This window comes from Amblyomma mixtum, chromosome 10 (assembly GCF_055824585.1).
Source record: "Amblyomma mixtum isolate Tamu chromosome 10, ASM5582458v1, whole genome shotgun sequence".
NCBI classification, from domain to species: Eukaryota; Metazoa; Arthropoda; class Arachnida; order Ixodida; family Ixodidae; genus Amblyomma; species Amblyomma mixtum.
Window position 1 is genome coordinate 116,808,511 of NC_143021.1, and position 16,815 is coordinate 116,825,325.

At 51.4% G+C, this 16,815-nt stretch overlaps 1 protein-coding gene across 1 annotated transcript; it reads right to left on the reverse strand.

Moving 5' to 3' along the window:
• Positions 1-325: 325 nt before the first annotated feature.
• Positions 326-6,833, reverse strand: LOC149326749 (uncharacterized). Its single transcript, XM_089564666.1, has 3 exons — positions 5,942-6,833; positions 2,850-3,169; positions 326-337 (listed from the first exon to the last, which is right to left on the reverse strand). Exons 1-3 carry the CDS (start codon positions 6,765-6,767, stop codon positions 326-328), a joined length of 1,158 nt encoding a protein of 385 aa, XP_089420792.1. The 5' UTR covers positions 6,768-6,833.
• Between the last annotated feature and the right edge of the window lie 9,982 nt (positions 6,834-16,815).

The following is a 16,815-nucleotide window of genomic DNA, read 5'->3' on the forward strand; positions in this document are numbered from 1 at the left end:
CGATCGCGTGTTTTGTCAAACACCCTCCCCATTCATGCGTTAGATAGTTGATTTATTACTATTATTATGAATATTATTCACATAAAGAAATTTTTCGAAGGAAACTCCATCTTCTATGCTTGCTTCCGGCTGAAAGTGTGGTTCCCAGTGAGTGAGTGTTACCGCCACTCCACGGAAACAATTTCTATGTGATCATTGAAAGGCCCAAAAGGAGGCCAGCAACTGCTCTTGATCGATATTAACCGAAGCGAAGAGATGAAGGTAGCATTTTTTCGCTACGACATAAAGCAATAACCACGCCGTTTACCCCGGACAAATGTCCTTCTCACATATACCGCTGAAAAAGAAAAATCTCTCCCCGCATCAGAAGATCGCTCACCTCGGAAGCCTGGAACGTATTCTTTTCTTTGTGGCTGTACTCTTCGTCGAGTGGAGCCCTCGGATCTTCTTCTTCTTCGCCATATGAAAATGGCACATACCCACGCGGGGGGATTGACCAAGGTACGGTGGTGAATGCGACAGAAAAAAAAACGGGGGAAAAGAAAGCTGAGTGATATAGTAGAATGTTTGAAATAAGAAAATATGTATGAATTCTTAAAAATCTATAATAAATAAACAAATTAGATATTGCAGAAATAAAGTAAAATACGCTTTTTGGACATTCGGTGGAATTTTATATGGATTTAACAGGGTAAGCGACCAGTTGCAATGATGTAATCATGAAGGTAGTCGCAAATAGTGCTTAACGAGAATCCCGTGGCGCTCGCACCAAACGAGAGCAGAACGGGTAGAGACAAAGGGAGTCCTAACCTCGAATGAGGGACCTCCAAATACTGTTTTCTCTGAAATGCGAACCGCCGGCAAGAGAGGAAATAATGGTCAATAGTTTCAACTTCTCTGCATGTGTTACAAAGGTTTGTCGTAGCGAACCCGCATCTGCATAAGTACAAGTTGAGGTGGGGGATTCTGCATCGCAAAAGCGCCATGGACACTTCACACCGCCTTGTCTTACATGAACGGACATTCCATGGGAACTTTAAACGTTGAAAGTCCACGGTATTCAGCAACGGATCACCCAAGCTGGCTGATGTATGTTGGAATCGCTGGAAACGGGAGGTCTCCAACATAATAAGGTGCGGTGCGGGATATATTACAGGGGCAGTGAGAGCTGACCTTGCCAATAAATCAGCCACCTCGTTGAAGTAGATTCCCGAATGACCAGGTACCCAGACAAAGCGCACCTCCCTTACTGTGCGCGGAACAAAAAACCTAAGGGAACGCATCAATAGAGAGGTGCCGGAAGTTTGGACAGAGACTAAAACTGAAAGGCAGTCTGCAAGGATAAGTACCCGTGCTACATGCGACGGAATTTTAAGAAGAGCCAAACCAAGTGCCAAAAACTTTGCAAAGAATACAGAAGTGTAATCCGGGATACGAACGGAATAGCTGAAAGCCAGATCCTGTGAATATATCCCAATTGCCGCCTTCTCACAGCTCCCGGAAGCATCAGTGGAGAGAACAGCACGATAAGGAAAATGCTGTAAGTGCTCAGCCAGAAGACCATTTAGGATATTTGCCGGCATGGGACGGAAAGATATGGTCGTAATAGAAGACGGGATCAGCCTGCGTGTCAGCAACTCGTTGCAAGGAGGTCAGATCGACCTGAAGCGGGGCCAACAGGTTCTGCGTAAACCTAACCTGCGGGAGCTGATAACGTGGCCAATGAGAAGAGAAAAACAGGTGTGGGTGGGATAGGAAAATGGGAGTATTAACACCTAGGGCCGAGTCAAAGGACCTGAGGAAAGTACGCACCGTGAGTAGTTGGAAGCGGGAATGTAGATCGGGAATACGGGCTTCCAGATAAAGGAGAGCATTGGAAGCCGATCTTGGGAGCCCTAGGCACAGCCGTAGGGCACGCCTTTTCAGTAAGGCTAAAGGCTGCAGCTTATAGTTTGCGCTGCCAGAGAACAACACGCAACCGAACTCCAGAATTGGTCTCATATAAGCCTTATAGAGAAGAACTAAGGTGTCGCGACGCAAGCCAAAATTTTTATTGCCTACCCGTATCAGCCGGCCTAGAGAGCGTTCGCCTTTAATAACATTATTCTTAATATGCTGGCGCCAGTCCAGACTTGGGTCGTAAGTAACACCTAGGTATTTAACCGACTCCACCTGCAGAATTGGGGTGGAACGGTAGACTAGCGAGATGTACGAAGGGGTGTCGGGAGGAAATACCAGCCCGCTGTGAATGGGAATGTCTCGAACCAATATGTTAAAAAGTAGGGGTGTGCGAATATTCGATATTTTCGAATATAATTCGAATATTATATTTTTAGTGTTCGTATTCGATTCCAAATCCAAGTGTTCGTGTTGTTTCGAATATTCGACCCGACGCGAATATTTGTATCTAGCCGAATATTACATTGCGAGCACCGGCGTTCATTTCGGTCCGCAAGTCCTATTGACAGAGACACAACATGGCGGTGCCCAGTGTAGTGTTTCGCAGGACGACACATCGATGAGGACTCGTGCGTGGCCCCCAGGCCCACGCCCAAAGGAAAAAGCCCCGTTTATTGCAACCTGACAAGTATATATACAGACACGGAGTACGTCACGCATGCGCCGAGCATCACAAGAGTACACGTGCACTTGCTACGATAGATACTATCACACGAGGATCGATAACACCACATCTTCCCTTTGCCTTTGAGAAAACTAAAGCAGCAACTTGTAAAACAAAATACAACAACTATTCAATGTAAGCGATTCCATGAATGGCATTCACAAATACCGTACCGTTCCGGCTTTCTTACTTTTCGACCAAAGCGTGTGACATGTTCACCCTGTACCGCAGGCGAAGAGGTTTCCGGCGGCGGCTGCAACGGATCACTTGGGAGAGCTTCCGTTCCGTTCTCCTCGGGACCGTCTGGGACAGTTTGTGCAATGGAAACAGAGTTTCCGTTCTCCTCTGTACCATCTAGGCTAGACAGAAATTCATACTCCCCGTCCCTGGAATCCGAGCCTCTGTTTGGCGCCTGCTTGATTAGCGCTCGCCGGTTTCGTTCAATCTGGCCCCCGCTCTCCAAAACCACAATATACGAGCGTGGCCGCTTTGCGCGCTGAAGCACCACACCTTTTCGCCTGTAGTCCTTGACCCAAACAGAATCACCTGGAACCAACGGGAACATATGTCGGGCAGCATGCCGGCGATCATAATTTTGCCGCTGAGTCTCCCTGAAAGCTGCGTCTTTTTCCCGTGCTTCCTTGAGATTGGGGGTCTTTGGTGCCAGCTTCTTTGGGTGGAGAGGCAAGGTAGTGCGAAGGCGCCGCCCCATGAGTAGCTCTGCTGGCGTTTTTCCTAGGGGTCCCGGCGTGTCCCTGTATGCTAACAAAGCCAGATGTAGGTCACCAGATTTTAGCAACAGCTCTTTCACAGTTTTTACCATTCTTTCTACCTCCCCATTTGCCTGCGGGTACCTAGGGATACACGTCACACGTTTGAATCCATAACAGTTCGCGAAGTGGCTGAACTCCTGGCTGAAAAATTGAGCACCGTTATCGGTTACCAGCGTTTCCGGTATACCGTGGGTAGAAAACACTTTCTTGAGATGATAAATAACTTCTGTGCTGCTAAGAGAGGTCAGCGGACACAATTCTGGAAATCGAGATAAGTAATCAACTATGAGCAAGTAGTTACAGCCTTTCACATGGCAGATATCCGCGGCAACCCTTTGCCATGGCCGAAAAGGTGTCTCGGTCGGGATCATTGGCTCGCACGGCTGGAAGCGAAATTGGGAACACGTGCGGCAGTCGGCAATGAATACCGCAAGCTGAGCGCTTAAGCCTGGCCACCACACAGACTCCCTTGCCCTTGCTCTACACCTTACAACCCCCTGGTGGCCCTCATGAAGCAGTTTTAACATTCTGCTTCTAAGGCAGTGTGGCACAACAATGCGAGTGCCGTGCATGAGGACACCTTTACATACGCTCAAAACGACGCGATCCTGCCAATAGGGCCTCAAAACGGCCGATAACGAAGGTAGACTAGGCCACCCCTCACGGACGTAGCGACACAACGTACGACAAGTCTCGTCCTTCGCCTGTTCTTCGGCTACTAGCCCGAAGTGCTGTGACTCGCTCAACTCAGATAACACGCCGGCAACGTAACAGTTGACTTCATCGACCGAAAGAAAGTTCTTCGTCTTTTGGCCTGCCACTGGTGCTCTGGAGAGTGCATCAGCTATTTCGAGATTTTTGCCCGGGACATACTGCACCTCAAAGCTGAACCGCATTAGCCGCATTCTGAACCTTTGAATGCGAGGCGGAACCAGATCAAGTGGCGTCTTTCCTAGCAAAGTAACCAACGGTTTGTGGTCTGTTTCCACAGTAATATGCAGTCCGCGCACATAGCTTTCGAGACGTTCCGCGGCCCATGTTATAGCTAAAGTCTCCTTTTCAATTTGCGCACAGCGCATTTCAGTTGGTGTCAATGACCTTGAGACGAAAACAACTGGCCGCTTTTCTTTATTCGGTTGTACTTGCAGTAAAACTGCCCCTAGGCCGTACGACGAAGCATCTGCAGAAATAATCGTTGGACGTTGTGCATCAAACTTAGCCATACACCTATCTGAGCAGATAGCACTCTTCACGCTATCAAAAGCTATCTGCTGAGGCGCTGCCCAGACCCACTCAGTGTTCTTTTGCAGCAGTTGACGCAAAGGCGTCGTTTGCTCAGCCAAGTCTGGAATGAATCGTGAACAATGATTAGCAAGACCTAAAAATCTGCGCATTTCTGCAACGTTCGATGGCGGCTTTAGATCTGCAATTGCTCGAACCTTCGCCGGATCCGGGCGTATGCCATCTTGGCTCACGCGGCACCCAAGAAAACAAAGCTCTTTTACACTGAACTGGCACTTTTCTTTGTTTAGGGTCACACCATTTTCGGCCAAGCGTTCCAAGGTGCGAAACAACCGTTCGTCGTGTTCCTTCTGAGTAGAGCCAAAAACAAGGACATCGTCCATTAGGTTCACTACGCCCGGAATTCCCTCAAGAATCTTGCACATTTGGTTTTGGAAATACTCCGGAGCCGAAGTTATGCCAAATGGTAGCCGCTCAAAGCAATAACGGCCAAACGGAGTAATGAAGGTTGTGAGCTGCTGACATTCCTTTGCTAACCTCACTTGATGGAAACCAGAGTTTGCGTCGAGTTTGGAAAACTTGACGGCACCGCTGATCAACCCGAGTGTCTCATCAACAGTGGGGAGCACAAATCTTTCGCGTTGCACCGATTTGTTTAGTTGAGTCAGGTCAACGCATATTCGCACTTGTCCTGACGGCTTCAAGACTGGCACTATGCCAGCACACCACTCCGTAGGCCCTTGAACTTTACGAATGACCCCATTCTTTTCCATCTCTTGTTTCACGCCATCTCGCAGCGGGATGGGTATGCGACGAGCAGTGTGAATGGCATAGGGTACGGCATCTGGTTTAAGACGAATACAGTATTCGCCTTTCATGGTCCCCAGACCGCGGAACAAGGAACCAAATCGCGTCTGCACTACCTGATGAACCGATGCTTCGTCCACAAATTTAACTATTCCCAGGGCTTCTATTGCGGGTAAGCCAAGAATCGCATTGCTCACCGAATCGACAACGAACACATCCTGTCTAACCGAAGCACGCTTCCACAGAATGTCGGCAGTAAACTTTCCCTTCAAGTTCAACCTGTCACCGCCTGGTCCTATCAGAATAACATCGGTAGGCTGTAGTACCTTGGGCAGCGCTGGAAACGACCCTGGGACAACATTTACCTCGGCTCCCGTGTCAACTTTCGCCGAAACAACTGCACCATTAATAGCAATCTGAACAAAGCGAGCCTTTGAAGATGACACAGCCAAATCTCCCACGGAAAATGTCACACAGTTCTTGTTCGGTTGCTCACCCCGAGGACTGCGGATGCCTACCTCTGAAGGCCATGCTTCGGGTTCCGTTGTCCTTTGTGTCCGTGAGCAGACAGCTGCGAAATGTCCCCGGCGCTGGCACACGTAGCACAGTGCTCCTCTGGCAGGGCACGACGACCTCGAATGAGGGCCCCTACCGCAAGCGGCACACGTCTGGTGATCCGGACGTCTCTGGTTCGATGTCCGCCTATGAACAGTGTCGACTTCAGCCCTCGTCCGGGATTCATGCTCTTCGCGGTCCACAACGCTCCGAAGATCCTGCTGCTGTCGCTGCACAGCTTCTTTCAGGCGTGCCTTGGTGAGAGCACTTTTCAGAGTCAGCGCCGCATCCATTTGAAGAGCTTCCGACAACTTTGCGTCCCGTAGTCCAACTACAAACCGGTCGAGAATCATCCGCTCTTTCATCTCCCCGTAGTCGCATCTATCAGCCAGCGTATGTAACTCCGTAACATACTGATCTACAGACTCGCCTGGTTCTTGGTGGCGGCGATGGAAGCACGCACTTTCGTAGACTAAGTTCCTTGTGGCGACAAAATGGGTGTCGAACTGTGTCTTCACCACGTCGTATTTCTTCGAGTCTTCCTCGGACAAGTTGAATGTCTTGAAAATGTTGCGTGCCTGTCGTCCCATCGTGTACAGCAACGTACGCACCTGAGCCTCTTGAGTTCGCTCATTAAGTCCTGAGGCGAATCGGTAGTCATCGAATTCTTGTATCCACCCAGGCCACTCGGACGTCTTGTCGAAGTTGAAGCTCGCTGGCGGCTGCACCAAAAAAGGCTGAGACGAAACCTTCGTTTCTTCCGACATTTTCTGGGCTGTTATCCGGCTGGTATACGATGCTGCTGGCGGCCGGCCACAGGCGGTAACCTTACTTCTGCCGTGGGTCCCGTATAACCTGGGCAACCACTTCTGACACCATGTAGTGTTTCGCAGGACGACACATCGATGAGGACTAGTGCGTGGCCCCCAGGCCCACGCCCAAAGGAAAAAGCCCCGTTTATTGCAACCCGACAAGTATATATACAGACACGGAGTACGTCACGCATGCGCCGAGCATCACAAGAGTACACGTGCACTTGCTACGATAGATACTATCACACGAGGATCGATAACACCACACCCAGAGCAATGCGTAACGTTGGGTCATGCAGTAGCTGACTGCGCTGGTGAGCTTCTTTGTGGCTATACCTGTGAAGCTGGTATAGTCAGAGCTGTGCACGAAATACCTCGCAATATGTGCCAGGTCAGTGCCAAGTGAGAGGGCATTTTCTTTGGCTGGAGAAGTCGTTTCAGCTAGAAGGGAACTACTTCTGCCTGATCATGTGGGGCAGCCGGTTTTCCTTCACGACAGCCTTTCATGTTCATCCCAGCAACGCGCTTCTGTGCTTATGGCGAGCTAGCCTTAATCAATGCTGTGTACTAGCCATCTTCTCTGATATTGTCACTCTTCTGAGAATAATGTTTGAAACTTTGGTACTTTTTGTGCAGCCACACAAACCTTTTGTGTTCATTTCATCACTGATAGTTGAACTGTGATGTTCTTGGGTGCTCAAATAATGTTTTGTAGTGGTTAAATGCGTCTGTCCTTGATTATTCGATATTCGATTCGATATTCGGAACCAAGTATTCGTATTCGATTCGTATTCGAAAATTTTGATATTCGCACACCCCTATTAAAAAGCAGCGGTGACAGAACAGATTCTTGCGACACACCTCTGGATTGGACATAGGTATTAGAACAGAAAGATCCGTCTGTACAGAAGAACATCCTGTCTTTTAAAAAATCACAAATCCAGGCATAAATGTAGTGCGGTTGGTGTAGCTGTTCAAGTTTGTTAAGAAGGACCGTGTGCTCCATGCACGCTGTCATAAGCGTTAGCAACATCGAGTGTCACCAAAGCCGAAACTGCCCTCTTGCGCATCGAAAGTCTGATTCGGCTTTCTAGATCCACATGCGCGGTCCAAATGGAACAACTGCGACGAAAGCCAATCTGCGCAGAGCTGAGGCCATTTACGGCATTAACATGTTTTGTGAGGCGACTATTTACTACTCTTTCGATAAACTTGACTAAATTTGAGGTTAAAGCAATTGGCCGTATATTGTCTAATTGAAATCCATTCTCTGCATTCTTCAAAAGCAAAATTATTTTCGCTATCTTCCAACTATGAGGAATCCACGTGTTTTCCAATGACGCGTTGACGATATCTAGAAGATGAGTGGTGAAGTCTTGCGCTAAAATCTTCAACATACCCACAGTAACCCCAGCAGATCCCGGGGCAGCAGACTGCATTGAAGAAACAATTGGTAGGAGCTCCGACACATCAACCTCTGTATAGTCCGAGCTTGGGGCGAGTGTGTGTAAAGGTTCTGTTTTGCCATTTACGGCATTAACATGTTTTGTGAGGCGACTATTTACTACTCTTTCGATAAACTTGACTAAATTTGAGGTTAATTGGCCGTATATTGTCTAATTGAAATCCATTCTCTGCATTCTTCAAAAGCAAAATTATTTTCGCTATCTTCCAACTATGAGGAATCCACGTGTTTTCCAATGACGCGTTTACGATATCTAGAAGATGAGTGGTGAAGTCTTGCGCAAAAATCTTCAACATACCCACAGTAACCCCAGCAGATCCCGGGGCAGCAGACTGCATTGAAGAAACAATTGGTAGGAGCTCCGACACATCAACCTCTGTATAGTCCGAGCTTGGGGCGAGTGTGTGTAAAGGTTCTGTTTTCTACATCTGAAAACGCAAAGCCAGCCCCTGAGCGATTCGCTCAAGGTTTTGCTGAGCCTCCTGAGGAGACAACACTATTGACTTAGTGCAGTTGGCGGCCAGCGAGTTCTTATTGCGCGCCATGAACCTATACAGAGCCTTCCTATTCTGGGGACTTGAGAGATACGTATTTAAATTCTCATTATATACCTCTTTGCCTTTTTTGACAGTTCGTTTGAAAGATGCAGAAAAGAACTTATAATTTATCCAATTAGCTGGGCTCTGATTATAGGAAAGGCTTTTCCAGGCAGCTTTGCGACGACGATAAGCCTTCTTACACTCCTCCGTCCACCATGGAGACGGCTGTCTGTGAGGGGCTGTAGTGCACACGGAGAATACAGAATGCTCACAAGCATGTTGCAGAAAGGAAATGGACTGCTGAGCTCTTTCTGCTCGAGTCGAGCTAACTATAGATGGAAGTGAGGCAGTCATTAATTTTTTGTACGAAATGTGATTTACAAATTTCATTGTCGCCCCACTTTTTCTGAGGGGAGATGTTAGAATCTTAAAAGTTATTGGAAAGTGGTCACTAGATGTACCCGAGTCCTCTGTTGACCATGCAGATACTCACACCCCACGAGTAACTAGTGTTAAATCTACGACCGAACGATAAGCTCCTCGCATAAAGGTTACAGCTCCGGAATTGCAGCAGCGCACTGCATGCGTGGCCATCCATGACCAAAGAAGCTGGCCTTTGCTGGTGTGAACCACCAAAGACCAAAGAAGCTGGTCTGAACTACTACCCCAGATACTGTGGTGCGAATTAAAATCTCCTGCGATGACTATACTGTTTGCGTTGCTAAGTAAGCTATCCAAACTGTCTGTCCTGTGAACGCCTACAGGGAAGTAGACGTTTGCAATAGTAGTAGTAGTAGTAGTAGTAAAAGACTTTTATTCGACCAAAATTTATAGGCCGAGCATTTCGACCGCCTGGGCGACCAGAAGCCGCTGTTCTTCTTCCCCTTCAGCGCCAAGCCAGTCGAGCCAGGTGGTGATGGATAGAGAGGGTGGGGGGAAGGAACCCGACTGCTGAGCAGCCGGGCAATAGAAGAGGCAATGGGCCAGGTCCGCATAGATACAGGGGCAGTTGGGACAGGAAGGGTCCGATCGATAGCGATAGAGGAAGAGGCGGGACGGGGTGATAACTGCATTCATCTGAATGTGCCGAAGAAGGCGAGACTCCGGCACCGTGAGTGATGGATGAGGGGGAGGGTAAAGGCGTTTGTCGAGGCGGAGCTCAAGGTAGACCTCTTTTATGGTGCGGCGAAGGGTGAGTCTCCCACCGTCCTCCGAGGGCTTGGGCCAGGGGATCAACGGTGCCCGGAAAAGTGTGTCGCGGGCGAGCTGATGGGCCAGCTCATTGCCGTCAATCCCTGAATGCCCAGGGGCCCAGCGGAGGAAAACGATGGAAGGCTGCAGTGCGGAGACCGCTCGTTCGACCGCCTGTTGGAGAGAAGGGGTCAGGGTGCGTTTCTGTATGTTGTGTATAGCGGCTTGTGTGTCTGAATAGACTGTGTACTCTTGGAGAGAGGGAAGGAGGGCAAATGACTGGAGGGCATGCGCAATGGCGAGAACCTCGAGGGACAATGCGTCTGGAGGGTGTAGATACGGCCCGCTGGTGTGGGTTTCAGGAGCAGGGAGGTGTGGATGGTACAGGGCGTAGCCGCAGGAACCTCGAGGAGCCACGAAAGAGGCATCCGTGTAAGCTACACCCTGGGTATCAAAGAGAGGGGAATGGTGCTGTGCGGCCGCATGACGACGTCCGGCGTGCAGGACGGGGGACATGTTGGTCGGGAGGGGAAGGATACGAAGATTGGGAGCGGGGGTGGGAATAGGAGAGGTAAACGGGGATATTGGAATGGGCGAGATACCCGCTTGAGTCAATAACCACTGACCCTGACGGGTAAGGGAAAGCCGGGCAAGCTGCGAGTCACGATGGAGACTGAGAAGAGAACGAAGAGGATGGAAGAGGCCTGTAGCAAAGAGCTTAGTGGTAGAGGTAGTGATAGGGAGGTTGAGAGCTGCCTTGTAGAGGCCCACAAGGGCAGTCTCGAGAGCGTTAAGTTGAGTCTGAGTGAAGGAAGCGTAGGGTGCAAAGTACAAGACCTTGTTGAGGGCCAGCGCGTGGGCAACTCGGCACGCGTGAGCCTCGTGGAGACCTGAGCGTCGAGTGACCACGCGCCGCAGGAGGTGAGTTACAGAGTGGCAGGTGGTGACCGCGCGGTGGAGGGCTTGCACATTCTTAGCCGCATGCAAAGGGAAGCCAAGAACTATGCACTGTGTGACGACAGGAATGGGAGAGCCAGAAAGGTGCAGAGAGACGAAGTGGTTGTGTGAGCGCTGGTAGGAGGAATGGTTGAGAAGAAGAAGCTCGGATTTCTCAGGAGCAGGAGAGAGGCCAGCGGTGGTGAGAAAGGAGTCGATGAGATCTAGGCCACGTTGCAGGGTGTCCTGTACGTGACCGGGAGAGCCAGATGAACACCAGAGTGTGATGTCATCGGCGTAAAATATATGATGCAGGTCGGGAATTTCAGCTAGCTGGGAGGCGAGAGGGGCCATAGCGAGATTGAAAAGGGTAGGAGAGAGAACAGCACCTTGAGGAGTGCCACGGGTGAGGTGGTGTGGGTTAGACAAGTGGGTATCTACTCGAAAGCGAGCCACACGGTTAGAGAGGAATGAGCGGATATAGGAGTACATGCGGGAGCCACAATCCAAAGAGGCAAGTTGAGAAAGGATGTGATCGTGGCAAACACCGTCAAAGGCCTTGCGAACATCGACGGTCACAAGTGCGTAAACTTGAGTGGGTGTAGGGGACAGAAACGTTTGCTGGAGAATCAGAAACATGTCCTGTGCACAGACACGGCGTCGGAAGCCAATGAGAGAATGGGGGAAGAACTCCCGTGCCTCAAGAAAATCAGAGAGGCGAGTCAGAGCCATTCGCTCAAGGGTCTTACCAACGCACGACGTCAGGGAGATTGGGCGGAGGTTAGAGAGAGAGGGAGGTTTGCCCGGCTTTGGAATCATAGAAATAAGGGAGGATGTCCAGGAGCTCGGCAAGCAGCCGCTCTGCCAGGCCTCATTGTAGGTTTGGAGGAGGAATTCTTTGGCGCAGTCAGGAAGGTTACGAAGTGTGGTGTATGTAATGGCATCCTCACCGGGAGCCGAGCGTGTAGCATTAGCAGCCAGAGCAGATTCGAGCTCCCGGAGAGTGAAGCATTGGTCCAGATCGGGATTAGGTCCGCCTGAGTACACCGGGTAGGAGGGTGCCAGAGGGGGCGGGAGGTAGAGAGAGGCGAGTTGATCAAAAACTTCGGAGGGAGTCCCCTGAGTGAGGGCTTTAGCTAGAGTGGGAGCAAGGGCAGGCTTAGTGCTAAGGAGGGATTTAAAGAGAGACCATGCGGATCGCGAGTGCAAAGAAGAATCAAGGCCATCACAAAGAGCACTCCAACGAGAGTGCTCGAGGGAGGCGCAGTGGGCGACGATCTCGGCCCGCAGAGCAGTGATCCGGGAGGAAAGTTGGGCATTGTGTGGTTGGGAGCGAAAGAAGCGTTGAAGACGTTTACGGCGACGCCATAAACGGAGAAGGTGAGGATCTGGGTCTTGGATTGGGTAACGAGAGCGAACGCGACGGCTGCTGGACGTGAGCGCTGCAGAGATGCGCGACGTCCAGTCGTCGTAGGATTGAAAGGAGTCGGAGGCGAGATTAGTGCGAAAAGCATGCCAGTCAGTGTGAATAACCGGATGACAGCGAGGGATGTGGGAAAGAGAGGCGGTGATATGGATGAGAAAGTGGTCACTTAGAAGAGTTTCGGCTGTCACCTGCCAGTGAAAGGAAAGTGAACCCCGAGAGAAAGTGAGGTCGGGTGTCGTGGGGCGTTGTGAGGCAGTGCCCGCTCGAGTAGGAGAGCCAGGAGTATTAAGAAGGGTGAGGTGGCGTTCCTGGGACAGACAATGGAGGAGGCGGCCGGGTTTGAGGGTTTGTGGGTAGCCCCAGAGTGTGTGAGGGGCATTAAAGTCACCACCAAAGAGGAGATGGGAGGTAGAAGGAAGAGAGTGAAGGAATTTGCCCAGAGCAGAGAATAAAGAGGAAGTGACAGGGGGGTTGTAAAAAGACAAAAGGACGAGTGAGATGCGGGAAGATGGGTGGTAATAAACCACACCAACTAAATATTTAAGGAGGGTGGAGGGGATGTCAATTTGCGCTACGAGCACGTCACTGCGTACATAAATAGACGCAAGTGGTGTGGCCGTAGTGGCATGGTAGGCGCGGTAGCCTGGGATATTGCGGGCCGTCCGGGTCTCCTGGAGAAGGAGAAAATGAGGCAGAGAGGTGCGGGTGAGTAGATACTGGTGGAGGGGGGTCTTATTGTGGCAAAGATTTCGGCAGTTCCACTGCACAATCTCGAGGTCCTCGCCAAACGCCATTATGATAGTGGAGAGGAACGCGATGGTACGCGTTCCTTCTTTTTTGCTGGGGGCAGTGACTCATGGACGGATTGGAGCATAGATGTGAAGGATTCCAATTGCTTTGATTGTGCTTGGAGGGTGGTAAGAATCTGGAGAACAGAAGTTTCCAGCTGAACCAAGCGAGTGTGATGTGCCTGTGTGGTGGTTTCGACAAGGTCAGCCAAAGGGGCGACATGGGCGCTGGAGGAGGGAGTGGTGAACGTGGCAAGGTGCTCATTTAGCTTGCTAAGCTGGGAGGTAAGAGAGGAGGTGGTTGTCTGGAGGGTTTGAGTCAAGGCATGTATCTGCTGTTGTAGATCGTGGGAAATGCGCTGCTGCTCTCGCTGCTGGCGTTCCAGCATTGCCAGCCGGAGGTCGAAGGAGCGTCTCTCGTCAGTCAAGGATGGAGAGGGTGGTTTAGTGGAAGAGAGGGTCGCTGGAACCGAGGATCCTTTAACTATGGCGGCGTAGGAGCCTGGTGGTGACGTGATCGGAGCTGATGGAGATTCATGATTAGAGAAGGAGGAGGACGGGGTGGTGGGTTGAGTGGCCCGGCGCAAAGCTAGGCGTCGGAGGTATGCAGTTTTAGCACACTCGCGTTGTTTAGCAAGGAGAAAGGGGCAAGTGGGGTCGAGGGAGGGGTGGGTGTTCACCTTGCAATGAACGCACCAGGGCTGGGCACACACATGAGCGGAAGGGTCAGCGGGTAGAGGAGCAGCACAGCGACGGCACTTGGCCGGAACGCTGTGCTGGGGGCATTGGTGGGCGCGGTGGCCTAGAGTGAGACAACGGGTGCAGGTGGGAGGCTTAGGTTTATGAGGACGGCACCGGAAGGCAACGCGTTTGAAATAAACAAAGTGGGGGATGACGGTACCAGCGAACGTAATGAGCACTGATTGAGTGGATCCCATCATGCGAGCAGCGAGAATATCAGTTTTGAAAGACTCTAGATCATGCATGAGGTCATCAGGGGTGAAGTGGCCACCGACGTTATGGATGACGCCGAGGCATGAGATGGGAGGATGGGGGGAATAAGTGTTGATGCTGACAGGCTTACCGTGAAGGTGAAGCGGCGTGATCGAAAGTAGGAGGTGGGCGGTGAGAGGAGAATGAGTTTTTAAAAACACAAGGCTTTGGGCTGGCTTGGCCTCAAGGGTGATGTCTGCACTGGTCTTGGAGGAAAGTTGTGCAGCTGAGGTGACTGCGGCGAGCACGTCGTAGAGAGGCAGCTTGGGATTGAGGGTACCAGGAGGGAGTTGTATTCCAACAGTGATGAGCTCGGAGCGGGGTCGGGTGGCGGAAGCAGGCTTACGGCTGGCACCGATGGTGCTCCAGCCGATTTCCGGGGATGGAGTGTCGTCTACCGGGGACGCCATGAAGTCCATGTCTGCCGACGAATCGTCAGCCTGAGGCGCAATCTGCGACGCTGGTGCCGGGCTGCAGGTCTTGGTGTCAGCGGGTAATGTGGCAGGTGTAGGCGCGGCGGCACCGGCGGCGTCGACGAAAGCAGGCGGCTGCGACGCGTCTATGGGCCCAAAGGTGTTGGCGTCCCTTAGAGCATGGAGTTGGCTAGCAGTGGACGCTGCGGCGACGACGAACGCTGCCGGCTGCGCCGCGGCCGTCGATCCGGAGCTCCCAGCGTCGCTCACAGTGTTGGTTCCAACAGGATTTTGCGCGGTGACGTGGGCGGTTGGAGTAGGCCCCGCGGTGGCGGCATCAGTGGGTCTGGGCTGCAGGGGCTTCGTCAGACGCTGCATTGCAGAGGTGCAGGCGCGGCGCGTTAGGGTTAGCGAGGCGCCGCGCCGCATCAGACTTTTGGAGGCGCTTGGAGGGCCAGCTCGGCAGCGGGCCGTGATGACGATGGTATCCACGTGCTTCGGAAGCCTTCCTGAATCGATGGAGAGGAAATCCAGGGGCGGGCGAAGCCCTGGACTATGCCAGGGGCAGGTGAAACCGGAGCACGGTAGGCAGCCAGCTAACCAGGGCGGCGCCACCTAGCGAGAATGTTTTGCAATAGTAACTTTGGCGCACTGTGGAAGTGAGATGTCGACCGCCAACAGTTCACAGTCAGGGAGGATAATTTTATGCGAAATAGAGGCCCGGTGACACATTTTGGTAGAGGCCATAGTTACTAGCCCGCCGCCCCTGCCGGTAACGTGGTTAAAGTGAACGACGGCACAGCGGCAGTGATGAAATGCTTTATGTGTCGGGCTCCCGCATGGGCCAACGGGGGATCTGGCATGCGCCGAGGAGACGGCTCGACTTCTACGCGTGTGCAACGGTAGAGAGCACCAACTCTGGTTTTACCTCCTGGCTCGTCTCACTTTTTAAGTTGCGAATTTTTCTCAAAACCATCCTGCACGTTAAAGAACCCAGGTGGTCGAAATTTCCGGAGACCTTCACTACGGCGTCTCTCATAGCCTCAGTCGCTTTGGGACGTTAAACCCCAATAAACCAATAAACCAATCAAAACCATCCTGGAATTTGGCCTGAGATGTAACGTACATCCAGAGAGGAATGATAGATTATCTGCTTATTTGTGACGGAACAGCTGCAAAACACCGGGACAAAAGACAAGAGCTTGTCTTTTGTCCCGGTGTTTTGCGCTGTTCCGTCACAAATGAGTAACCAAGCTGCTGTTCTGGGAGATTATTTGCGTACAGATTAAGAAGGGTTGGTTGGTTGAGTAGACGGTTTAGCATATCTAAGCGCCGAATTCTGCGCAGCAGCACTTGACTTACCTGGTTCAGCGTTGTTTTCCACTTTTTAACTTACAGTCGAGAGTAAAAAAAGATTAGCTCAATGGCGCGACCGGAGAGGCGACCATCGCCTCGCGCGGCTGTCATGGCGTCGTGCTTTGCGAACACGCCTGGCCCTTTGGCTATCGGGGTGTTCGTAACCGCAGCGCCGAGCGTTGCTATCTGCCGCTTCGGTGGCACGTCACTAGTTGCAATATTTTTTACTCGTGACTGCACATGATGGACGGGCAATGTGAATCTGTTCTCTGTAGAGAATACAACATGAACTGGTGGGCGAGTTGGTCTGATAGATAGATCTGAAGAGAACACCCACTGTAGTCAAATGGTTCTTCTTCTCGGGAAAATGTATTCCTCAAACCGGAGTGGCAGCATGCGCAGCCTTGACTTCCTTCTAGTGTGCGGCTGCCCCCATGCGATTTTTAGTATTGCTGCCTCTTTCTAGCTGCACTAAACGAGCACTGAAACCCCGCATTAGCGGTGTGGCATGATATCTTTAGTGGGTTAATGCCCATGTATGCTGAATTGGTAATTCCTACTTAAGATTCATAGCTGGCGGTGAGTCCTCCTATACCACTACCAGCGCAGTGGCGCAGCGGTTAAGCGATGCGCCACTGCACTGGCAGGTGGCGGTTTCTATCCCAGCCACCCGTCGAGATTTTGCGGCCCATGTTGCTCTTCCTGAGCAACCTCTCGCGAAGATGGCACGACGCTCGTCCGAACTTACCCGAGCTTATCCGAGTTACTACCCGAGCTTACCCGAGTAACTCATGTAAGCACGGGTAGTAACTCGGGTTGCTAGGCAACGGCACAAGATTGTACTTGCGCCTATGCTAGGGTAGGGCCCTCTGGGTGTGTAGGCGACAGGCGGCAGC